The sequence below is a fragment of the Vidua chalybeata genome, chromosome 11 (genome assembly GCF_026979565.1).
Source record: "Vidua chalybeata isolate OUT-0048 chromosome 11, bVidCha1 merged haplotype, whole genome shotgun sequence".
Lineage (NCBI taxonomy): Eukaryota > Metazoa > Chordata > Aves > Passeriformes > Viduidae > Vidua > Vidua chalybeata.
The window spans coordinates 13,418,360-13,444,351 of record NC_071540.1 but is presented as its reverse complement, the minus strand read 5'-3'; the positions used below and the strand labels follow the sequence as shown (position 1 = coordinate 13,444,351).

Sequence of the window (25,992 nt, the reverse complement as noted above, 5' to 3'; positions counted from 1 at the left end):
GAATGGCTGTGTGCTTTGATCAGAGCACTGAGGTTCACCTAGCAGCACACTGAGCCAGGATTTAGGCTTCAATATTACTGCAGCCCATATGTTTCATACCAGTTTGTGGCAAACTGAATCAGATTTTTTCAGGAAGAAACCCAAACTGATCCATCAACGTGTTGCTGGGGAAAGGATTTCAATAGCAATAGGATTTGCTACAACAGATGATCAAACACCTGGTCTGAATTAGCAGGGCCTGTGTAAAAAAAATCCCCTGATTTTTAAAGCAGCTTGTGTAGTAGAGCAGTAAGCAACATCCTGGCTCAAAAATAGTATCACTCTGCAGCTGGATTCTTAGCTGGTCATTTTGTCTATTATTGGGTTGAGGGCAACTGCATGAGGAGAAGGATGTCAGGGATCCTCAGGCAATACACATCACACTGGAACACAGCAGCAATGAAGAAGCAGTGGAAAAAGGCAAATACTGGGCTGCAGCACAAAGAAAAACCTCATCCTCTGGGCTTCACAATTTACCAGTTCAACCCATGGTTATGACCTGTGGTATGTCTTCAGCAAGGTCTGATGTTTAGTTATGTCTTGAAAATCCAGGTGTCAAGTATCCACCATTTGTACCTTTATAAAGACACTCTATACTCCTTACACACCTTCAGCAGCTTTGCCTTCATGGAAGCTGTGATGGAGGTTGGGTTGATGAACTGGAAGGATGGTGCAGCATTATTGGGATACTGGACAGGGAACATCACCAGCATCCTGACTCTGTGGTTGCCGCAGTGCACCGACACCGTACAGCTGCGACTCACTGCATCCATCTGTGAGGAAAAGCAATTGGTTTTTAGTTAGATCTCCTAGGACTTTTACACTTATAGTGGCTTAAATTCATGCTGAGGGACTGATTCCTCTGCACATCAGACAAAGTCATGCTGTTCTCAAGGGCAGGGAACACAGTGACAGCAAAAAGCCCCAGGCAGATGGGGACAGGCTCAGCTCGCACCAGCAGACTGACATCCCAGCATCCAGAGACCGTGCCCAGCCCAGGTGTCACCAAGAAAGGGTCCTGCTCCCAACAGTCACTGCACCCATGGAGAGCTCCTGGCCCAGTGCAGCAGTAACAGGCACCTTCTAAGATTCTGCACCACTGTCTCAGAAAACTAAATCAGGATCATGCCATGAGCTGTGAAACCACAGGGGTGGGGAAAGGAGACACGCAGCTGCCTTGAGCCTCCCAGCCCAGTTCAGTCTGCTTCCATGCACAGAGGAGAGTTTGGAGTGCAAGAAAGAGGGAAAAACTGAGGGACAGAGCTCAGGATAGGGAGGGCTCAGCAGATGGGATTCAGAAGCAGTTGAAATGAGATCAACTGCATGGAACAAGTCACCTTCCACTCCACAGTCTAGGCAGAGAAGAAAACACCATCCAGTCTTCTCAAGATCAGCCAGAGTACTGACTGTGCTGAAACATTCCTCTCACACCACTGTCTGGGATTATCCTCTTTCTTACTACCCCTGGCCAAGAGGATCTCGACAGCTCAAAATAAAACTTGTTTACAGACAGCAGTCACTGCAGCAAAGAAGGTTCCCCCTGAAAGGCTCCAATAAGCCAACCTGCCCACATCCTCTTCTAACAAGCCAGCAAAAGGAAACTCTGTACCTCCACATTGACATTTCGGATCTGCACATTGATCAGTGAAAACTCCTGCTGCAGTGTTTGAGGCAGCCCCAGTTGGTCCGTTTTCTTTCCCACCAGGGGGTCATTCAGGAAATCTTCTTTTAAGGCTGACAGGAAAGATGGAAAACAAGTTGAGACAAGCTATAACAGGCAGAGTTTTTCACATGATGTCAGAAGGCAGCCAGGACAGCAGGCTTTCCTCTGCTTTTCTGACACATGGAGGTATGAGTTTTATCTGGCAAAGACCTGTCAGCTGGAGAGTCTCAGTTGCTGTTTGGAGGCAAGTTACTGACCCTTCTTTTCAAAAATCCAAAGCTGTCTGCACACAGGGTTCCCAGAAAGGGTACAGAACCTGCCTGTACTCTGTACAGTCCTAAATGGTCCTTCTCTTCTCATGTGAGACCCTTTTTTCTCCCTACAAAGTACTGCCAGAGTCACAGTCAGCTGAACTGGAGCATCTCAGTTCAGCAGGAAAGAACTGCAGCCCTAACAGTCTCCAGGAGGAGCTCTGGTCTTTGGGACTAACACCCTACAATTCCTGACTTTCAGGGAAAGCTTCCAAAGCATAACAATGCTTTGGGAGAGAACAGGGAGTATTTCTGGTCCTAATAGAAGCTTAATTCATTTGCAGCAGCCATTTGCACTTAATGTTGCAAAGCAATCTAGTGCTTTAACAGCCTTTAAAGACTCATCAAAATACTGTGTCTAACTCTCCAGTTCCAGCAGTTTTTAGGAGGACAATAACCCCTGAAGGCCAGAACACATTTAAACAGCCAGGCAAGTGCTGCAGGACACAAAGAATTAAGGTTAAGATAACAAACTTCACTGAGTTTCAGAAGAATTGGTCTCTGCCTGTAGTTGTGCCTGGCTTTTGCCTTGCTTCGTGCTGTGTAGCTCCATAAGGGTGTTTTGCTGTGGCACCACTTCTTAAGAAGGCCAAATATATTTTATTATGATGGTTCCAAGGACAGAAAGGAAGTCCTGATTTTTCAGCTGTCATTCCCACGCTTGCAATATCACGTTGCACAGACTACTCCCAGCAAAAACAAAAAATGAAAAGAAATGCATGAAGTTGACCTTTTACAGGCATTCACCTAGAAGTTACTGACTTTGGTGCAGGGACAAATATCTGGTATTACCACTACCCAATGGGTTGCTGGATTTGGATAGGTAGGACGCTTAGCCAATCATTCTTGTTTGCAATTCTATTACAGCACATAGATATATTCTAGAAAAGGGAGCTGAAAAGGAGATTAAAGGAAGATCAGTGGCTCTCAGGGAAGATAATTATTTCTAGCTCAAGACACCACATAGCTTACTGAAAAGCCATCTCTGAGGTTCCCAGTATGGGCAGTACCCTCTCTTTGTCTTCTCCTCCCATTCCCTTCCAATTAGTTTTTAATCCTCCAAAGCCACGCATTTGTACAGATTCCTAAAGCTCCTCTATAAGCAGCAGCAAGAGCTGTGCAGTGAAGGCACAGCTGGGGCTCTCTCATTCACCTGCAGAGCGCTGATCTCTTCAAAAGATCCCCCAAAGTGCTTTACTAATGTAACATGGAGGCTTTGTCTGCAGCTGAAATGTAGCCACCCCCAGGGTGAAACATCAACAGTCCACAATAGCTTTTTGGCTAGAAAGAACTGAAATTCCTACCTAGGGATTTGCTTGTGTGTTAATCCTGCAGTTGTGTTATTTGCAGCAAAATCTACCCTGCTACAGAAAAGCCATATTCATTCCCTTTGACCAAGAGAAAAACCGTAACAATCTGAACCAAAGAAGAAACCACATGGAAACCATCCCACATAGAAACTATATGGGATGTTTGGATGTGCGTCATCAGGGACAGTGGAAGAGTTAACTCCCTTGTAGAAAAAAGAGAGGTCAGGCAGCCAGAATGAGAATGCTCCCAGCTGGAGCAAGAGAGGTTGTGCTGCCCGAGAAGTACTGCTCATGGGGAGCACAGGTATCTGGGGCTTTTTCTATCATCTTATAAAACCCTGACATTGACAGAAGTTCTGATGGCTTTCAGAAACTTGTTCTGTTGCCACACATGACAGAAGGCAGAGAGGAACTTCACTGGCAATTGCTGAGCAAGAGATGCTTTCACTAAGGGACCTCACAACTGCTCCTTTATTCAAAGACCACTTTCTTCCCTTTTCTGCAGTTTATTGGCAAGCCAAAGGGAGAATCAAATTGCTTCCCCATAAACCCATCACATGGGGATCCATTGTGGCATAGCTGCAACACTGAAAGGAGCTGTGAATTTAAACCCAAACTGACATAAAGGCATTGGTGCACCCAATTCTTCTTCCTCCGTGTAGCTGTACAAATCCCTTTAGATACCTTTTTTCCATGCATATCACCATGTAATGCTATAACCTCTTCTCCTTGTACTTACACTGTTCAAACACTAACCCTGAATGTTTAACCTAGCCAGAGCCTTAACCACACTAAGCCTCCTTCATGTTCCTTCCTTGCACGCCTTCTTTTCTGTAGGGACAAACAAATACTTTCTGTCCAATTGTCTCCCATCCAACCCTCAGTATATCAGAAGCCAGAGATACTATCCCTCCCCCCTCTGCTGTGTCAGCCTTCAGCCACCTTCCATCAATACATGACCAAAAATTCATGACCTGTCTCCATATCTACCTCTGGTGAAGACACCAGCAAACACCTCCTTGTTAGATCAGTTTACACAGTGACCCCAGCAGAAACGTTTAGGTACCAGGTGTGATGTAAGCAGCTTGTGTCAGAGTGCCTTACTCACACACTCCCTCTTCTGAAGGTTCATCTCTTGGCTTAAACTAATCTAACTTCTTAAAAGAGAGAATTTACTTTCTGATTGCCTTACTTTTGGCAACAAGCCACATCTACAACCTAAAGAGCATGCAATTAAATGAAAATCATTACAAGGAAGAGCTTCATTTTACAGCTAGAATCATTGTGTTAGAAGACAAAAAAACTTGGGAGGACCATCCTGAGGAACCCCTAGTGTTTTTCCTCCTCCCTGATGAGGAATCCATTAACCTTTGAAGCAGCAGCAGGTTGTGCTTTGCCTATGTTTTCTTATGCCAAGATATATCTTCTTCCCAACCCAAAGATGCTGGTGTTTGAGGTTCCACAAACCATCACTTCTCTCACCTTCCTCATCCCCATGTCCAGAGTTATGCTGGGGCTCCGTGTCCTGGGGGTGAAGGGTCTTGTCTGGCTCTGGCAGATGAGAAATCCCATCAATGAGGTCCTCAACTCCATCCAGGATATCATTAGCACAGAGCTGAAAAGAACAAACACACCCACATGCTGCACAACAGAATCCAAGTTGTGGGAAGAGCCACCACTAAACAACTCACTTCTCCAGACAGATGGATTTGCAAGGTGGGTCTATCCACACAACAGTCATGACTAAGACTGCATTGTTCCTGTGACAAAGACAGGTCATCTTTCATTTTCCAGTACCCTCAATTCTGTCACCTCAGACAGCCTGGCCAAATCTCCCACTCACTTCAAAAGCCACTTAATTGACAGGGCCAGTCTAAGAAATAGAGGTTTACCTTTAGTCAAAACTAAAACTGATATTACTTCAAGTCCTTGAATTTGTTAAAACATGTTTAATTTTTTTAGATCAAATTCAATAGTAGCACACTTTCTGCATTTGATATTTACACTCCAGTAGGATCTAGAGACCCAGGTATATACATAGGGTCCTATTCTAGGTCCTCTATCAAAATGAGACTATAAAACCCTGGATTTGAAGTTCAGCACAAGAAAACTGGGAAGATGAAGGGAAAAGAAAGGATAACAGTGTGATGTAGCAAATTACAGCATTGGTCACCAGCAACATGCCATCATGTGTGTAGTTTGATCCAGACAAAGATGAGGACAAAGAGTGGGAGCCAGTAGAGGAAAAATAAAGGCTCTAACATGAATGAACAATTGATTTAAAGACAGGAAAGAAATCAAATGTTCACAAATATATCAGGTAGGAGTAAAGGGTCATTTTTTATAGAGAAAGTTTGTTACAGACCTGCAGGACTCCTGCAGGATCTGTGCTGGGACACATGCTTCTCAACATATTCATTAAAAACCTGGAATAGGAGGTGAATAGTGACATGACCAGGTTTGCTGATGCTCCCAAGTTTTTCAGGGCAGTAACAAGTGTGGCTGACAGCAAACAATCACTGAAGGACCTTACAAGAGCAACTGCATAAAAATGAAAGATGAACTTTGGCTCAGATAAATATAAAGCAACACACATCAGGAAAAATTTCAAGCTGAAAGTTCAAGCTGAGGGAATAAGATGTAGAAGCAAGACTAAGCTGATGATTTCATGGAATTAGGCCAAACAATTTACAAACTAAACTGAGTACTGAGAATTCTTTGGAAAGAACAAAGCTCAGATCCCCATCCCCAAAGGTATATACTAGAACTGAAAAAGGGTCGTGAAAGGCAAAAGGACAATCAAAGTTTTAGTACAAAGGATGGATTAAATCAAGACCTTTTGACTTGAAAAAGGACGCGGCTGAGAAGGATATGATGGAGGCCTACAGAATCATCAGTACCACAGAGAATATGGCTCCTTTCATCTTCAATGGAATGAAATTAGGTGGCAAAATAAACAAATGAGCTGGTTTTCCACATAACATGCAGAAAAGCCATGAACTCCTTGTTGTTTGATGTTTAAGGTGACAAAAATTTACACAGGTCCAAGAAAAAAAAAGACCAAATCTATGGAAGTGACATTCATCAAGCTCTATCAAATACAAAGATGCCAGGCTCAATGAGCCTCTAAGTTGCAAACAGCAGGAGGCTGACAGGGCATTTAAGAAAAAGGCACTTCTTGCCTGCCTCCTTCTTATCCCCTCCCAAGACATCAGCTGAAGATGTGACAGGGCCATGTGGCCCACTGTAGCCATATGAACCTCTGGTATGAGCCAGCACAGCTGTTCTAGTAATTGCATCAGAATCTTTAACTGCTGCAGATCCACATACTCATGCCATGCACCCCAGGCTTAGAGGCAATGGACACAAGAGGAGGTAGAGTAGGGCACAATTCCTATATTTACCTGTCACCTAAACCACCAAGAAATACAGTCTTGCAGCCATGGACATGCCATTTTAGAGGCAATCCAGGCAGTAACTGCCCTCCACCTTCTCCAAACAAACTTCTGCACTTAATGTTAGACAACAAAGCAGCCTTGCACAGCCACTGAAACTTTTGAGAAGCAGGCTCAAAAAGATCCATCACAGGTCTCCTTGGGGATGTTTTTGGGCTGGAGCTGAAGAGGAAAGTGAAGCAGCAGCTGGCTTCTGTGTCTGCAGCTCTATGATACCAGAGGAGTAACTGGAAGTGCAAGGAAGGGGAGGTGAATCCAGCCTGTAAGAAAAGTGTCTACGGTTCAAGAACCAGAGTGTTCACGTACCCTCTGCAACTGAGAGTCAATCCGCCACATGCGCAGGGTCTGATCCCGGGACCACGTAACCAGCTGGTAATCTTTAGAGCCTAAAGAGGACAGAAAAAATTAGAGACTCCACCAGAAAACAGAGACTATCTCAGCCTTGTGTTCAGTGTAGACACATTCAAACAAGCCAGCAGGCACATCCAGTGGATAAGGCACTAAACTGAAAGGCAGAGCACTTCCTTTTCGGCTTCAAATTGACCCAAGTACATTAGCCTTTGTGCCTCCTCACACCACAGTTACCACACCTCTAAACAGGCTGTGATGTACAAGCCAAAAGAACCAAGTACAAAGAATGTGACACAATTTCAGAATAAACAAGACCTACAACAATGTTTATTTAAATAGAAGAAATAGTATAGTAAAAATAAATGTTTCTCAACTATAACTGTAAAGTGAAAATATCTTTTAGTTCATCAAATCTTTTTCAAGAGTTAGATGTTTTAAAACATTTCTAAGCAATGAGAAGGTGGTTCTGCCCTTCCTCTTCTTGCTTCTGAAAGAGTTGACCACATACTATCTATCAACAGGGAGAGGTACGCAGACCTATTTATGTCCATGTTTAGGTCTTGCGATACAGTTTTAAGTTTCCCTTGTCAAACAGCTGCTATGCTTAAGAATTTGCTGCTGCACAGCTGCTTCCTACACCCCTCTGCAGAGGCACAGGGGCTGTCTAAATACAGCACAACAGACTCTGTGGAAGGAAATTTGTGCTATCTTGGTTGTCTCCACACTGAAGCAGACTTGGAATGTTTGTGTGATTGATTGATGTTGCTTGAGACAAACAAGAAGTCCAAACCTGAGTATGTATCTATTAAAGCAGCTAAAGCAGCTATTAAAGCAGCTAAGACAACCAACTGTAGCTCAAGCCTGCTTCAATGTTCATTCACAAAACTATCTTAGCCTGTGTCTCCAGATCCTAGCACAGCTCTCCATTGCTCTCCTCTTTTTGAGAGAGGAAAATCAAGTCATGGAGAAGGAGGTGACTTAACTGAATGGCCCCAGCAGCTGGTGGGAAAGGCCTGGACCAGCACTTTCACACGGCACTGCAAAGCTGTAGCACAAGTGACACCAAAGCCAGGCATGCACATTCTGTCAGTGGCAGCTGAGGTGCTGGAAACAAAGCTGTGCTCTGTGTGGTTATGAAACCCCTGGTATGGAATCTCCTATTCTTAGCTGCTTACACTAGAAAATTTAGTCAGGACTGAACTCTTAACAGCAGATTCCCTATCCCACATTATTCCTCCCTTGTCTTGCAGCAGACAAATAAGGTGTGCTTGCTGGGTCTGTGGTCTGGGATATGCTGGAGGCTGCTGATCCAGGCCATGATAAGAGGGGTTAACTGGTTAGCCTGCAGCTCTGAGCAGGGAAAGAGTGCCTGCACTCATGCACCTATCTAATAATTTGCACAATTTATTCTGAAAGAGTCATTTAAAAAGAGACTCCCAGGAGAGTGGAAGCAATGAAAGTCACCAATGACCCACTCAGCATTTGGTAGATTTGCTTTATTAGTATGGAAACGAGGCAGTGCTTCCGTAAGCACTGTCATAAAACCAGTACAGAATAGCTGTAGTTTGAGGGAGGCAGTGGGGGGCAGGAAGGTGGGCAGGAGCTACTTCAAGGAAAGGCAAGAGTCAAAAAGCAACAGCATTGCAATCAGGAGCCAGGTCTCCACACCCCTGGTTAGCTGACAGCCACAGTGTAGAGAAGACAGCACATTCAACCCTGAACTCACCTTCTTTCTGCTTCCTCCACTGAAACTCCAGCACCACATCATCATGTCCTACGAAAGTGTGGACAGGCGTGTTCAGGTCAAAGACATTCCAGAGGAGGAGACTGTTTTCCCGACGGAGCTGGGGGACCATCACTGTCACCAGTCCATTGCTGAAAGGCTTAGGGAGAAACACTTCCAGTTAGCCAAGCAGAGTTATGTTCCTATGCTGCTATTATTATACTCTCATTTTCCCCTATTCCCACCAACACAAATGCAAAGGTTTTAAATGAGCTCAGCACAAAACAGAACCAAGCCAAAACCTGGGAAGGTGCAAGGCAATTGCTGTGCAAAAACACTGTGTTTCAAGGAATAAGATGTAGTACACTGAGATACTCAATGCAGCTCACTTAAGATGAGTAACTTCTTTCTGCTGCTTCCTCACTTTTCATCTGTGAGGCTGGAGGGATTTCACCACTGACTTTTCACTGGAAATCCTTACTGCAATCTGCCTGGAGCTGCAAGAACTGCTCAGTCCCAGCAGCTCCATGGTGCTCAGAGGAACATGGAAACAGCCCTACACCCCTCGCCGTTTGGACAGGGAAAGGGGATCAAGATTCAAGGCACAGCACTGGCTTGAATCTTGAGGCCATGTTCAGATCCTTGGGGATTATGACTGATATTAAGAGCCTTAGCTTCACTTGGGTGGGTGCTTGCTCACTCCTTCTCCTGAATGCCCCCATTGTGGATGCTGCTTTTCTATGCCTTATAGGCACCAAGAAGGATTTTTAGAATCAACTTAATAATGTCCACAAGTAGAACTGGTGAGAAACCCTATGGCAGTTGTTTATTTAATGTCTCTTTGTGCATTCTTTTCAGAGCACAAGTGGAACTGGTGGGAGTTTCTCACTGACCGTGTATCTTGCCTTCCAGACGGGAACCTGGCAGGGAAGGATACTGAGGTATTTCCGAGGCTGACGGTAATCCCAGAACTTGAAAAAAAAAAACAAACCAAGAGAAAGGCAAGCAAAGGCAGGAGTCAGCTGGCTATACTTTCAGGCTGTAGTTTTCCATGTGGCTTGCAGATAGAACAGACCAAACAGCATGCCAGGGTGCCCACAGCATCATTAGTAATCCCATTCATTAACAGCAGAGACTGCCCCAAAGGACAAATACTAAGCTATCAGCATCTGGCAGCATCCCTTAGAAAATGAGTGACTTGGGGTCATATTCACAGTGATCATAGCTTGAGTAATTAGAGCAGGGAGACAGGCAGCCTGCTTGGGCTTTCAGAGCTACAAGGTACTCTGCAGGCTGCCAGCCAACGTGCCAGTCCAGGCTGGAGGCAAGCCTACCCTGCTGTTACTGCTAATTTTCTAATGAAGAATCTAACCTTTTGCTTTGCTAGAATACACATCAATTGCGTTTGCCTCAGAGCTAAGCTCAATGTGAATGAACTCCATTTGGCTGGCATACAAAGAACACTATTTCCCCCCAAGTAAGAGGCCCTGCACAGCAGTGCTTGCAGGCAGTCTCTTATTGATAATCCTGTTCAACATGAGTTTGGAAACTCCAAGGGCTGAAGTATGTCTCCCCTCAAGTTGCTATTATCAGCCTGAGGCTGGCAACATGCACTTCTGGAAAAAGGCACTTCTGGCATGTGTGGTCTGTTCCTTTCTGGCAAGCAACAGGCAGAGACAGTTGTTTTCAGCTTCAATACTGCCCTAATCTCCACAGATATGTGGCAAATGTATGTGCATCCATTCTTCAATGACATCTCTGCCTGTTCTGAAAGTGCAGTCCTGGCTCAACACACCAGGTGGCCAGAAACTAAACAATAAAGATCCAGATCTTGTCAACGGTAAATCACTTCCCAAAACTTCAGCAGCAGCAGAAGGGGATCTGCCCCACCATCTTTCCTACTCCCTAGCAGGAACTGCAGAAACAACACTTACCCTGACAGAGTTGTCCTGGCTGGAAGTGGCCAGTGTATACTCATTGTCAGGATGCCAGTCCAGACCATGGATTTTGGAGAGATGAGCTGCCAAATACTCCACTGCAGTGCTGGGTTTCTGCAAGGAGAGACACTGTCCTTCTCAGCATAGGACACCTGAAATTTGGTCTTGTTCTTTGACATAAAAAGAGACTTTAACCAGGGCAAGAACAACCAGTTAGAACAACCACCCCTGCTGGGGAATGGCAAATAGCTCAGCAGAAGTAGCTGAAGAAAAAACCCTGTGAAGGTATGGCATATTCCAGTCACCAAGTGCAGCCCTAACCATACTTTATACTCAGTTCAACAGTTAAGTACTATGAGATCAAAAGGAAAATGGTAATGGGTACAGTCTCTGAGGAGGGAGGTTAACTACATACTCTCTTCAGGCTCTTGGACTCCCAATTCTCTCTAGTTTAAACTGACCCACAAGAGAGATCTGGGATAAAGCAGTACATTTCCTCAGTATTTATCTGTCACCAGAGGAATATGTACAGACTGCTCAAAAATCCCTCAGCTTACCCTTTTGTCCCATATTCGGACATCCCCATCGTGGCTTGTTGCTAAACAGTTGGCATTTTTCTTGTTCCATTTCACCTGGGAAGCTCCAGCTGCAGCAAAACACAGCAGGCCAAAACAAGCAAATAAAGAGAAAATAGCACAGTAGTCCCACTGCCTGGGCCTAGAGCTCCTCTTAGCCCAGGAAAAGCAGTTCAGAGAAAGGACATCCCAGAAGCCAGCATGAAGGATGGCATGAAAATTATTAACTCCTGGTTCCTCAGTGTATCACTTGTATCCTCAGGACAGCAAAGCGTTCCAGTTGCAAGCCTAGAAATCTCTATCACATCTTCTAGCCAGGGGCTGTACCTGATTAGAATACTCATGTCCATTAGCTCAGATGGAAGAACTTCCTCCAGACCACAAATGTAGGTTCATCACCTCCTTCCCAAATCCCCTCTCTTTTTATTCGAGTTACTTCTAGGTGCTTAGGGCCTGTTTCATCTCCTCGCCATCCCCCATACTATTAGCTGCTACACAGGCAACTAGTGCTATTGATCTATGATTAAAATACAGGTGTAGGAGAAGGCTGCAGTGCAGGTGACCTTGGGTGTGGCCAGCTGGAGGTGGACTCACTGGGTGGACCAGAAGGTCTATCTGTCAAAATATACCTCAGAAGTCAGACACCAATGACAGTGTAAAGAAACTGGATGATGGTCCAGATATGACTTATATGTGGTATCATGAGGGACTCAATCAAATCAGATGATGGGTGGTTATTTAATAGAATGGCTTTAATAGAATCAAAGCACAGCTTCAGTTAATGTGGATTGTTCAGGTATTGTAAGCATAATGCATCTGTTCATCCTTATTCTGCCAGTATTTTCAAACCTTTTGAGCTATCAGAAAGGTGAGATCCATGAGAAAGCTAAACAGATCTCAGCCTGCTGCTATTCCCCACCTCCACTACCCACCTCCTGCTGCATGGTGTGCAGATTCATCCTGACAACCCGGCAAAAAGCTATTCTGGGGGATAAAAAGCTGCAAATAGACTGCCAGTTGATTGATTTGATCCACTCACTGAAGGGTACACAAATGTCTGGACCAGCATTTAACAGCAGCAGGCACAGAAGGAAGGAAGGAAGCAAAGAAGCTTTCTGGGGAGCAGGCTGCTGGGCTGGCTCAGCCGTGAAACCTCACCCCAGACACCAGAACTGACCACTGCTTCTCTCTGACTCAGTAAGGTTTTTTGCATTTCTGTGACAGAGAGGTTTGCTGGCTGGGAGGAGAATGGGAGCTGCTGCAGATGTGTAGCTCAAGGAGATGTAAGCAGCAGAGCATGAGAGCTACACATTGTGAGGATTGCTCCAGTACTGGGGACAGTAACTCAGGGAAAGGACGTTTTGCTCATCATCCATGCCCAGTCCCAGCTCCAGCCAGTGAGGACAGACACACAGCACCTGCCAGCTGGTGGTATTGCAGGGGCTGGACACACACCTTGCCAGCAGCCAGGACAAGAGCCTTTCCAGAGAAAGCACAGCCCAAAGACAGCACCTTGTGTGCTCCCTGCATGTTGCAGGTGCCCCAGGGAAGCAGATACAGCCAGCTACTATATCCAACCCTGAGTGAGTGAGGGGACAGGCTGGCACAGAGAGCTGCTTGGGGTATGGTTTAGTTCCTCATCTGATTCAATCAAACATAACAGGACGTGAGAAGATTACAGACAGGCAACCCAGGACAAGCAGTGCAGCAAGGTGGTTAAGCAGGGAGGAAGCTCCATGTGGCCATTCACTAATGTCAGGGCAGCAATTCCAAGTACCATAACTGCCCTCCATGACTGGGAACCTCAAGGGGCTCCACATCTCTTCTGAATTCTGCTTCTCTAACAGGAGTGATCTGGAGCCTCTCAGGCTGCTCCTACAGAATCACAACATGGTGACACTCCATGGGACAATCGCACATGGTGGCACTCCTGCACTTTGCCAGGCCTGGCCTTGGAGCATGAAGGGAGGGAGGAATAATGGTAGGGGCATGCAACAATAATGCTGTTTAATGCCTACATCACACACATCAGACTTACCAACTGCAGAGAGTGAGACCGTGGGCTTCCTGGTGTCTCTGAAATACAATGTGGCCACTGTAAGTACACACAGCATAGTCCAGCCTTCCCAGCGAGCTCCCTGCTATTCCAGCACTAACGTTATTGCTGCCTTGGGACCTAACGTACCTTCTGCTCACCAAAATACACCAGCATTAAATGCAATAAGGGTGAGCACTGGAGGACAACAACCGTCCTGGAAGTATTCAAGGCCAGGCTGGATGGGTCTTGGAGCAACCTGGTCTACCGGAAGGTGTACCTGCACTTGGCAGAGGGATGGAACTAGATTTTTAAGGTCCATTCTAACCCAATCCATTCTACAATCCTGTCTTGTCAGCACACGCAGCAAGAAGTTTAGGACAGAGGATAGAGCTGGACTGGACTAGAGGGAGGAGAAACATACACAAAGTGTGGCATATTGCAACTGGGTAAGCAAGGAAACAGCGCTCACGAATTGTTCCTGTGGGAAGCACCAAAACAACCTTTCCAAGGAGGATTAAAGGAACAAACAGAGCTCTGGAAGCACTCAACAAAAGCCACTTGGATGTATTTGTGAAGCCTTTGCAGATCCTGATTCAAAGCAGATGGATTAGTTACTACACAGCAAAAACTTCATGTCTAGCATATAATAACAAAATTAGTAGAAAATCAGCCCAGCTGTGTGCAGACTAAATTCTGTCTGTCTACAAACCAAATTCTGCAGCGGCAGAAACCAGTGTGGCACCATGACATCTCCTAGCAGCCAGGGCATAGATCAAGGCAATAATTTACTTCCTTGCTCCACAGGATTTCACCTGCTCTTTCATGAAAAGTGACAGTGAAAATAAGGAATATCGTCTTCAGCTTTTTCTGTTTGCTGAAAAGCAGAACATTTTCTGGAATGGACTGCACCTCTCCCTCCAAGAATTTCTGCCTAATCAAAAAGTTATATTGTATGAAAAATTAAGTGGGGAATTTCCAGCTGCCCTTACTGCAGGGCTACCTCCTTAGGGTGTCATTAGAGACAGTCACTTCAGCAGGATGTTAATTTGCTGGAGGCCAGCAGCACCAGCACCTGTGCCACAGCAAGCTCAGAGCATTTCCCAGCACAAATGGGATGTAGAGGCTTTCAGAGACTGCCTAAGGAAGCAGTTCTGGGCAAGTGATACAGGCAGACACAAAACAATGGAAGGGCACAATAGAGTTAAAGGAGGAGTTCTGATAACAACCTTCAGACATCTCTATTTTTTCTTCTTGGCATTAAGATAGTATCACAGGAAAACAACCGGCAGTTATTGTATCTCTATGTCTTTTAATTACACATTAATAATACATTGTCATTCTCAAGCACCATTTAAGCAAGGATCTAAGTGCTTGTTCATAGGAACTAAGCAAGCCTCCGGGTAGCCTGGTGCAGTGGGGTTATATAATTATCCTCCTATTATAACTGAGCAAGGGAGGCAGAGAGGAACAATGTGATTTGCTGGGGGGTCATAAAGAGCTGTACAACTAGCAAAAGAACCCAGCAGTCCCAGTACCAGCTCCTTGCTTCTCAGGTGTAAAATCTGCAGCTTAAATTTGGACGTATAGTTGGAAATATCTGCTACCCTGAAAATACTCATAGCAGAAAGCAACACCAGGAAGCAAGGAAAAGTACAAACAGGAAAACCTTCCTGAATACCATTGTCAGTCTTCCCACCGCTGAGAGAGAACCAGCAACAATAAACGAATTTAGTAGAAAATGGCTATAGTATCATGAAATGGTGCTCATTAACTGAGCTAATATTAACCACAGCAGGTTGAGGAGCAACCTTGGGCTCCAGGAAAAGCCCCCAGTGAAATATCTGAAGTGGGCAGGGAGTGAAGCCAGACAGTTAAATCTTAACTGTACCACTCTACTGCCCATCACTGACTTGGAACTAGCCTGAAAATAGGGGAGCAGAAGTCATCTTGGAGACAATGGGAAATAGCTGAAGGCCCTGGAAGCACAGCTAAAGAGCAGCAGCCATCAGGGCATGCTTTGCCCTGCAAGCTGATAATTACAGAAAAGAGCCCTAGTGATTTCCCCAAAATGCAGAAACATACTGATTCTTACTTGATGTCCCAGATATAGATGTATGTGTCCACAGAACTGGTGACCAGTAGGTCTGGCTCAAACACTGCCCAGTCCAGGTCACTGCAAATGCAAAATCATAGATGAGTAAAGAAAAGCACACAGATGTTGCATCAACTTTTCACAAGCTGCCAGTACATTCTCCAACAAATTCACAGCAACTTCATGACATCTACTGAAACTTTTAAAGTAAAAAGCAAGATCTTAATAATTTCTCTAAGTAAATTCCAAGAAGCAATGAAATGCTTCTAAGTAAATTCCAGTGAAGCATCCTCCTAGTCCTGAACTTTACAGCTACTGTGTGTGTGCTCTTTCCCCTCCAGGCAAAGGGACACTGTCTCAAAGAGTTTTCAGTAACCACATATCCTTGGCATCAACCCCTCACTCTGGGATGCCTCCCTGTTGGGAACACCAAGTGCATCTGGGACATAAACAGCCTCCAGTCAGCCCAAACAACTGTCGTTTCAAGGGCTGCAAATACTTCCCACAGTCAGGAGCTTGAGTAAAAGCAGTCCCTCAACTGCATTTCCAACCCAGCATTGAAATGCGACCTTAAAACAAGAGGCAAAAATCTCCTCTGCACCACTGTAACATTCTCTAAACTTGGTCTTTGGGATTACCTGCCTTAATTAAGCTGCTATCACACAGAAACACAGCTGGGATTCAATTTAATAAACATGCTGTTTCCCAGATGATGGCTGCTGCTCTTTACAAGGACAGCAGTCTAAGGCAATGACATTCGAGACATCAAGGGCTAATTTGATAAATTGGGGGAGCCACGAGAGGGTGACCCACTTCACACACGACATCATCACCAAATGGGAAGGCAGTCCAGTCCAGAGAAGTGAGTAAAAACAGCCTCAGAGCAGAGCCAGCCTGAGTGGGGCTAGGACCAAAACATTCAGCTTCTATGAAACAATGCATTATTTTCTACTCAGCAGACCACAGCATTGTTTGTTCTTCACCTGATCACACGTGTGTGTCCTTGCAGAGATGTGCAAACTTCCCCATTACCTTCCTTCCACTTATACAGGTCAACGCGCTGATTGCTCTGCAATTAGATGGAAGAAAGGAGAGACAGTCTCAGGCCAACAAGGCAGGATACAGATCTGTGTGTTAGGACCAGGTTCCCTTCACTTTGAACAGCCTCAGTTAACAATGAGTCATGCTGTGATTAGCTAAGTCCTTGCCCAAAGCAGGAGAGCAAAGATGAAATACAGGCTGCAAGGACTTTCAAAAGCTTACACTTTAATTACACCCACTTAAAACTTGAGATAAACTAGAAAGGGACAAAAAAATCCCACATTGCAAAATCTTTCCATGAAATTATGTTCTCAGGGTCTTTATTTCCAAACAACATGCTGTAACTGCGGGCAACAGGCAGACAAATTCTCTCTGCAGGAATACCCTGCCAGTCTGTTAAACTCACAAGTGGAGGTTTTGGTGAGGGGGATGATGGATTACCACTGGTCGTCCTCAGCTCTCTCTCAGTTCCCTTCTGGGATAATCAGGGCCATTGCCAAACACAAACAATACAGTCTAATGGCTTCAAGGACACCTCCTCAAGGGTACTCCCCCAATCCTTGCCAGCCCAGGAGAAAAGCTTTAAGTGTTTATCACTAGCTGTAGAAAACAATGGCAAACCAGTATCAATGACAACATTACTCAGGGTTCCTTCACTCATTCCAGGAATAAATCATTGCCCAAATGCAGCCACATGCAAAGTTACTTGAAACTAGTTATTGTGCTGTAAATTCATGTTCTGTCTCAATCAAGGTTCACTTCAGGCCAGGCCAAGTCTAATCTTTCTGGGGCTGGAATTGCTTTTGTGGGTGCATGCAGAGTGCCAAGCACAGTGGATCATGACTGGAAATTCATGCAGATATTGCAAAACCTGAAAGAACATGACCTTAAAATGTTATTTTCATTAGCCCCTTGTTTTCAGACTTTTAGGTAGATGAGGAAAAAGATAAGAGACTTCATAGAAACACACAGTTGTTGAGGTTGGAAAAGACCTCTAAAAGCACTGAGTCCAACTGTTACATTACAATTTTTGTGGCAGGTTTTTTTTTTTTTTTTTTGTGGTGGTGGATTTTCTTCCTATCCCAAAGCTGCTTCATGTGAATTTCAACTTGCAGATAGATAAAACATTAGAGCTTTCTTTGAAATGAAAGGTCTCATCCCAGCTCAGCAATGATATATGACATTTCTCTAACTGCTCACAGCAGGGTTGCACAAGAGCTTAGGGCAAGTAAAAACTCTTTGCATGTTTCCCATTGACAGAAGTATTTAAGGGGTAGAGTGAAATTACCCAATGGGATTTACCCAGGACTCCAGAGACAAGACACAAAATAATGATCACCAGAGAGATTGCTTCTCCCAACAGGAGCATTTTCTAAAAAACTGTGATTTTCATTAAGTATCAGTATTCACTTCCAACAATTTCATCACCCTCTTGTTCAAGACTCTGTGGCCACACAAAAGAAAAAACAAGGATCTAGGATTGAAAACAACACCATTTCTGAAACAATGCTTAGGAGTCCCCAAAAACATGCTTGAGCCAGAGGGCAGATACAGGCAAGCACAGCAAAAGAACTTGCTCCAGCTCTTCTGGAAAGAAGCTAAACGCAAGGACAGATTCCTCTCTGCCTGTACCACTTCCAATTAACAGATGATGCTGCTGGCAGACAGGATGGCAGCCTTTTACATCCCTTTTCTTTCCACAGGGATGCAGAAGGATAAGACCCTTGGGCTGTTTACAAAACAGTGAAATGGCTTGAAAGGTGGTATTTTTGACCCAAACTGAAAAAGCTGCCTGATCTCATTTTAGGGATTCCTCAACCAGTGTGTGTCAGTAACTATGTTCAGGTCCCCAGAGCATCATTGTATCTTTATTTATAAATAGAAGCAGCAAGGTTTGATGCCAGCTACACTGGGTTTCAGTCTGGAACAAGATGGGTTCCTGTATCCACTCAGAGCAGCAAGAAGCAGGAGTGCTCAGATGGGCGAGATGGGCACAGCTCCCCTTTGCAGCAGGGTCCTGCTCAGATCAGCATGAACTCATCACTGGATATTGTCTTCAGAGTGTGTTTGAAAGGAGGCTTTCCTGCTCCACTTGTGGCCTGCCCTGTGCATTTCCTTACTTGGTTTTGGTTTCTACAGACCCTACCCAGAAGTGGCACTGAAGGACAACTTTTTGCCAGTTTTACTAACTCTCTGCTCAGAAGCAGACTGCTGCTGAAGGCACCCTTAAGACATCAGTCGTGCCAGAGCTGGAAAGAGGCTGGGGAATGCTCCCAGCTGACAGCACCAGTCCACTTTTAAAATTGCCTTTAATTAAAAACATAGCAAATCCAGGAAGCAAAAGGAACAAAAATCCTAAGAAATCACCTTCAACTAGGTGTTTTCTCAAAAGAACAGATGGAGAGATTTCTCCATCCTTAGCTAGTCCAGGACTCTCAGGCTATACAAGCATACAACACAGCAGAAAAGGCAGCTCACTCTGGAAACAGTCTGCACCTGGCTGGTGCCAGTTGCCACAGTGCTGTGGGTGATAGCAGAGCTCAGGCCCTGGGTGAACAAGCTGCAGAGCATGACAGACCAAGTACAGAGCAGAGCTGAAAACTGCACTTGGTCTCACACAGCCATTACTGCTTCTTCAGCCCAACCCACTGCTTCATGGAACTCCTCACTGATACAAGTCCACACCCAGCTGCAAACCCCAAGCTACAAGCCAGTATTGACCTGTGCTATTTACAGACTGCCTGGTGCACCACAGCTGAGCAGCAAGGTAGGGAGGTGAAAACAAAACAGCACAGAGCAAGAAATTCAAGAAGTGCACAAATCTCAAACTAGAAATCAGAAAGAGAGCAGTTCCCTCCAGAAAAGAACCACGTGGATGCTTGATTTATTTGGCAAAGTGTTTTGTAAATGACAAGCAAGCAAAACTAGATTCAACCCTGACTGGCCAATAAGTGAGAGCCATCCAGCAGAACACCTTGCTGGCAGTAAATCAGAGTTAGGCCTTGATCTTGCAATGTGACTTGCAGAAGCAAGTCTGTGCCAGCTCCACACAGCCTTCCAGCTCTGCAGAGGCTCTCCCATGAAAGAAAGACCAGGGAAGACGATGAGTTACAGCTTTTAAACGAGTGAACTTACCGAAGCTGCAAAGTAGTAGGCGTAGCTGTCGTGGGGGTTCCACTGCACCGCCCCAATGTCCCACTTGCTCTGCCGGGAGATCTTCCGGTGACCCTCGTTTGGTGCATCCAGGTTGACGATGTAGAGGAAACGGCGGCTGCAAGACACAAGACACAAAGGGGCTGAGTCTCACAGGACTGATCTCAAAACCCCAAGCTCACATGGAGCTCACAGCCTTGTGTCTAGAGGCACAAGAACCAAAAGAGAAGCATTTCATGAGACAAGTGAAAACACTATTCCTGAAAATCCTACATTTCACTACATACTTCAAGCTTTACTTAAAAAAAAACCCACAACCCCCCAACAAAGACAAGATACACTTGAAAGTAAACAGGATCTGCAAATGTTATAGATAACTTACACCACAGAAAAACCCAGATAACTTGGATACCAAAGGAAGTGCTGGAAAATGGTTCAAACACATTCAAATAGGCTTTGCAGGCCTAACTCTGCAGCAGCAGAGCCTAAGTGGCACATGCCTGGGAGTGAAATGCAACAGCTTCAGCCTGGATAGGTTGCTCTGAGCAAGAGTTAATGAGCCTTGACAAAGATGATTCTACGTGGGTGCTTCTTTCCACACCAGTCTGAGGGCTTGGTTCCACCAACAGTACAAAAACACCTGCAAAGAGCTTATGCTCAGCTGCAGCAGCTTGTTAACGTGGGTGGACACAGTCCTGCACGGATTTGGTTCCATTACTTACCTGAGCTAACTCTATTTGCAGCAGAAATAATTCTGCGTGATGGCAAATTGTGAGCCAGCTGAACCCTATGGAGGACCAGCATCAAAACATAATGAATCTTACATAATTACCCACATGAGGATCACCTCTCAGCTGCAAAGTGACCATACAGCTACTCTGAGCACTGGCCATTCCTCCTGTTATTCCTGTACAGCACTGCCAGACTAAGGGTTTACATGGAAGCGAGCACCGCTTCGACCTGTACCAAAGGATTCGGTTCCTTGAAGGCTGACCAAAGATCAGCTATACTCACAAGATTCTGAAATGAACACCCTAAAATTGGTGTGTCAATTGTGTCACTGACAGGGGGACAGGAATAGCTGTTAGTACTGAAAAGCACAAGCTGGAAAGGCACTGCTGAGCTGGTTGAAGACTTGCTCTGGAGGTGGATACGTAAGACCAAGCTCTCCCAGAAACTTGGGCAACTTGGAAGTCCGTGGCACCTACTGTGTTTGTAAGTATCATCCCACACTGAAGCAGCAGAGAAGCAGGTCAGAGAGCCCCATGGGAATATTTGAGACAAATTTTGTTAGGAAATAATCTAATCTGTATTTCAAGACAATCCAAATAGTACTTCATGATGCTCCATCTCCCATATGGGGATTTGGGAAGGAATTTGCCAGGAAAGCCACACCAGTATTTTATCATGCTCTTGTTGCTGTCTCTCCAATCTGTATCCCATTGGGAACATGACCCAGAATCAGTTTCATTAAGCCTTGAACAGAATTCAGCTGCACCTTTCTGAAACAATCCATCAACCCTCCAGCTGAGGTCAGCCTGAAGGTTTCTGGTCTGGCTTGTGGAAATGACTGTCACACTTCCAACGGGGACTGTCACACTCACCCTGAGAGCACAGCGCGCTGTCCCAGGCAATCCACTGACATTGCAGTCGCCTGTTAAAGAGAAACACAGAACAAAATTAAATAATACCTGTCACATCAGCTGCTCACTCAAACATATGGCTCTAGGGAGGAGTTCAGGAAAGTAACATCCCTTAAAGCAGCACAGAGGGGCAACGGGTGTGGTGGTTGATTCTGGGATGCAGGACAGCACACAGAAACATCTCTGTTAGCATAAACTGAAAACAAAACCTGGCAGACAACATTATGAGCACTAAGACTCCCTTCTCCCTGCCATGGCAATCACAGCTGCAGCCTTTCAATCAGCAATCTCTAATAATCTGTATTAATCAGCCTCTGCTCCTGCTCAGGAACTTTCTCAGTCTCTTTCATTGCAGGGACAGATTTCATTATATATATACTGGGAGACAGAAGTGCAACCATTTGTGTATGGCTGGTTTCCAAAAATTAAAAATGAGAGATGGCCAAGAGGCATCAGAATTTACTTGGCATTGCTTGTAAAGAAGGCTATGAGGTAACTTAAAGGCCATTAGGAAAAAAATAAATTAAAAAGGACTGTTTGGATATTGTCTCCCCCTCCTTCTGTGCAGAATGAACTGGCTGATCATCTTGTTTAAATACCAAGAGAATAGAGGAAGATTTTACTTGGAAAGCCGAACAGTTCAGCCCATAAACACAGATATGACTTCAATAGAGTTTTGAGCATTCACAGTACAAAAATCAAAATATGCCCCACATTCTTCACACTAACTGCTGTCATCTTCAAAGCCACCTCTCTGAAGGCTCAGGATGTATCTTCTGCTGCTGTTCAGGATTTTAAGTGCTCTCAGCATGGATGTTACAAGACTTCAGGATGTCCCACAGTTACTACTTACAAGCATCACAAAAACCTGACAGACAACACAGAAATACCACTCCATTTCAGTCAGACCTGACAGATCCATCACAAATTCTGAGCTTTTTCAGCCAGGGCCCATGCCTTCCTTGCAAATACCCCAAGTGAGGGAAAAACAGCATCACCATTCTTCTCTAGAGACCATATGGCAAACAGCTACTGCTGCCTGCAGAGTTTCTGCAGGAGCTCATGGTAAACCAAACCCCATTTCTCCACTTTTACTGTTCCAGGAACAACTCCATTTCATTACTTTTTCCTAGGCAGCAAATCCAATCTTCTGGCAAGGTTTCCCTAGTCCTAAAGCTAATGCTGTAAATAAACAGCTAGTTTTAAGATCTCTAAATTATAAATAAACAATTCCAGCTTTCTAGACTCCACAGCAACTTGCAAAACACAGAACAAAACCTGCAAAAAGTAGGTTACTGAATCTATATAAAAAACCAAAAAAACAACTAACCAAACAAAACAAATCAACAGAAGAAAGAACTTTTCCCAGATGGTACACATTTTTCTTCTGAGAAATTAAAATGAAGATCACTAAAGCCACTACAGTAATCAGAGCTTTTTCATGTGATGAAGAGGTAGTCAGGAGACATATTTCATACAGTTGGAGCCATCTTTCTCAAGACAGAAAAAAAAAAAAAAAAAAAAGATTGATAATTTCATATACAAGTTAATTTTTTCTAATGTTGACACCAGGATCTCATAAGTCTTTAGAAATTGTTTTCAATAATGAACACTGGTAAACTGTTTTTTTCCAGGCACCAAGCATCATAAAATGTAATGAAGAATCAGAATGATGTAAAAAGTTTCACATGTCAGGCTGCTACTCTGATGGGTCACAAATTAAGTTGTTTTACAGCAACAAACAATTCCCTATGATACAAGAGCCTTATCTAGGCACAGGAAAACAAAAAACCCAAACAGCTGTCATTTAACGTGCTTGGTATAGTGATATGTCAGTCTTCACAGCACAACTTTCCAGAAGGGGGGAGTTGAAACTGAACAAATGAACCTGAAAGCAGTTTTTATCCTAAAACAACACTGTGGATAGCTAGAACTGCTGCTCATTAATAACAATGACATGAGTAAGCACAGCAGGAGCACTGCACTTTTGAGAACCTGCTCTGAACCCACAGTCCAGGCAGCATCTTCTCAGACTTCAAGCATCTACTTTGGCATTTTGCTTGATTTCTGCTAGGCAAGCCAAGGAAAACTCCTTTTCATGTCTGAACTTTCATTAGTTTTCAAATTAGCTTCATTCTCTCCTGAGAATGAGGGGCAACACACCAACCCAATTTGACATGGCTATGGTGTTTTTCAAGAGCTGCAAACTCTTAACAAGCAATACCAATTCCCTGCATACCCAATATCCCATCCACACACTGAATTGGTACAAATGGTTCCATTTCTGCACTGGGTGAGTTTTGCTCTCCTTTTGATAGTGCCAACAGCCCAAGAAGAGCCTGTGGGTCCTGTTTAAATCAATACACAGAGCACCACCTCTGTCAGCTTGTACAGAAAAATGACACTTGTAGGTAACACAGGCCCCAAGACACACAGTGATTTTCTGATGTGCTACAGGTTGGGTGCTGTAGCTTTCTCATGACACACTCCAGCATGGTGAACAAAGACAGCTGCAGTGCTTGCAGAGATGTACTGGCTATAAATGTAACAGCTGCCCACTCTTTGATTCTTGTTTCCATTTAGGTTGTTTTTAGGGTAGGGATTTTGGAGATAGTGTGGCCTACATGCAGAGCTCAAGACTGGTACTGCTGGTACTGGATGATTTCAGCCACGGTGCTCCAATTTCTCAAGCTCAGGTTTCCCACCTGCAAAAATGTTCCTGCAGACTCCTAAAAAAAAAGCTCAGACACAAATATATAAACCAGTTTAGCCTGAAGCAGCAGTCTGGCAGCCCCAGCCACAGCAGTTCTCTGGTTTCACATGGGACAGCAGGCAGGTCAGAAGAGCTCCAGGAAGATCACACCAGAGTAAAGCAAAGTGACTGAAACCCCCAAGCTCACCTTCTGCCAAGGTTTGTGCCAGTGCAGGAATGACACTGAAACCAACTGCTGCAGCACGGGGTGGCAACACCTGTCCCTTCTGCTCCCACACAGCAGACATTATGAGTAAGCAATAAAGTCATGAGGCCTCCTATCTCCTGAGCCAGATGCAACATGAATCTGTGATGTAGGAAGATGTACCCTCGTATCTCATTACTGGGTTCCTGAGGACAAATCCTCAGTAGCAGATGAGGCTGCTTTAAAGCTTCTGGAAGGAAAACTAATGCAATGCTCTTGAGGTACAAAAGTGAAAAGCTTTGTGAGCTTACAGAGGGTAAGCTGGATGCAGAACACAGGATTCAAAGCTTCTGTTTGTAATGGTGAATACAGAGCCCTTACTGCTCCAGCACAAGAAGACAAATGAGACGAGACAGCTTTCAGACCTGTTTTTTTAAAATCTTTTTGGGTTTCCTGCTGAAGTATCTCATAGTTCCCCACTGTATCTAGCTTTCTTAAGTTATTGCCAACACCTTAAAAATCCCCACATTTCTTAGAACAGAATCCTAGAATGGCTTGGGTTGGAAGGGACATTAAAGACCATTTTGTTCCAAATCCCTGTCATGGACAGGGACTTCACTAGGTTGCTTCAAGCCCTGTCCAGCCTAGCCATGAACACTTCCAAGGATGTAAGAACAACTTCTACAACAGCATGTGAGCAAACAAACTCTGAGCGGAGCTCTACTATCACCATCAGCTTCAAAAACAAAAGCTGACCTTTTTGCTATTTCCAAAAAAAAAAAAAAAAAATGCAAGCCACTTTTTATTTTAATCAAGGAACACTCAGCAATTTATTGGTCAGTGAGACAGTAGCTGTAACAGCCTCCGTGAAAAGTGACAGAGCCATAGAACGGTTTGGGTTGGAAGAGACCTTAAAGCTCCTCTCATTGGAACCCCCTGCCATACGCAGGGAGCTTTCACTAGACCAGTTGCTCAGGGCCCCATCCACGCTGGCCTTGAGCTCCTCCAGCAAAAGGAAATTAGGAAAGTGTGGGAAGTGGCAATATCGTATGTTAGGCCTGGAAATGTATTTAAAAAAAAAATACAAAATCTAATTAAGATTAGCACTTAAGTGCCCCGTGAATTAAGGCGTTATCTCCGCGCAAACGACTCCACACCGCCTCAGCCCCGGCCATCGCCGCCGAAAGGCCCCGCGGAGCCGCCGAGCCCTCCCGGGCCGGGACCTCCCCCCGCTCCGCTCGTCACGGGCCGGCAGGGGGCTGCCCCCGCGGCGCGGTGATGCGGCAGCCCCTGGGCCCCCCGACCTGGGCGTCGCGGAACTCCACCACCACATTCTCGCTGCTCCAGCGCGCCGCCATCTTGGGCCGCCTCGGCGGAGCCTGCGCCGCGCCTGCGCACCGCGGAGCGCCGTGCGGGGACTGCTGGGAGGTGTAGTCCCGCCGCTCACCACCCCCCTACCGCCCCCGGCCCGGTGAACGGGGGCAGCGAGTCCCGTGGAGCCGGTGGGGGTCCCACGGCCCGAGTGGGGGGGCCCCGTGCGGGCCCGGCCTCTCCGGAGGGGTTCTGGCCGCAGAGGCCCGGGGGTGGTCTCAGCCCCGCTACAGAGCAAGATGTGTGCGTGGCGTGGGTCGAGAGTTGTGTTCCGCGGGGCAGCGCCCGCTCGTCGGTGCGGTGGCGGCTCCGCGTCCCGCGGCGGCGGCGAGCGCAGCGCCGGGCGGCGGCGGTGCAGGGGTTAAGGGCGGCGGGCCGGGGGGGGCCGGGGGC

The 25,992-nt window shown here is 45.4% G+C and overlaps 1 protein-coding gene across 3 annotated transcripts in view; it reads right to left on the bottom strand.

Annotated features, from left to right (window-relative positions):
* The window catches only part of WDR59 (WD repeat domain 59), a 49,396-nt gene extending 23,437 nt beyond the window's left edge, over window positions 1–25,959 (bottom strand). For all 3 annotated transcript variants that reach the window (XM_053952391.1, XM_053952392.1, XM_053952393.1), the window contains exons 1-14: window positions 25,533–25,959; window positions 21,293–21,342; window positions 19,671–19,806; window positions 16,478–16,563; window positions 15,495–15,575; window positions 13,403–13,440; window positions 11,347–11,435; window positions 10,787–10,903; window positions 9,746–9,823; window positions 8,856–9,012; window positions 7,085–7,164; window positions 4,806–4,938; window positions 1,649–1,773; window positions 648–812 (exon numbers count right to left, since the gene is read on the bottom strand). In XM_053952391.1, coding sequence (XP_053808366.1) covers window positions 648–812; window positions 1,649–1,773; window positions 4,806–4,938; window positions 7,085–7,164; window positions 8,856–9,012; window positions 9,746–9,823; window positions 10,787–10,903; window positions 11,347–11,435; window positions 13,403–13,440; window positions 15,495–15,575; window positions 16,478–16,563; window positions 19,671–19,806; window positions 21,293–21,342; window positions 25,533–25,586 — 1,389 coding nt within the window. In that variant the 5' untranslated portion in view covers window positions 25,587–25,959. The remainder of the gene's footprint in view (window positions 1–647; window positions 813–1,648; window positions 1,774–4,805; window positions 4,939–7,084; window positions 7,165–8,855; window positions 9,013–9,745; window positions 9,824–10,786; window positions 10,904–11,346; window positions 11,436–13,402; window positions 13,441–15,494; window positions 15,576–16,477; window positions 16,564–19,670; window positions 19,807–21,292; window positions 21,343–25,532) is intronic.
* Window positions 25,960–25,992: the final 33 nt, after the last annotated feature.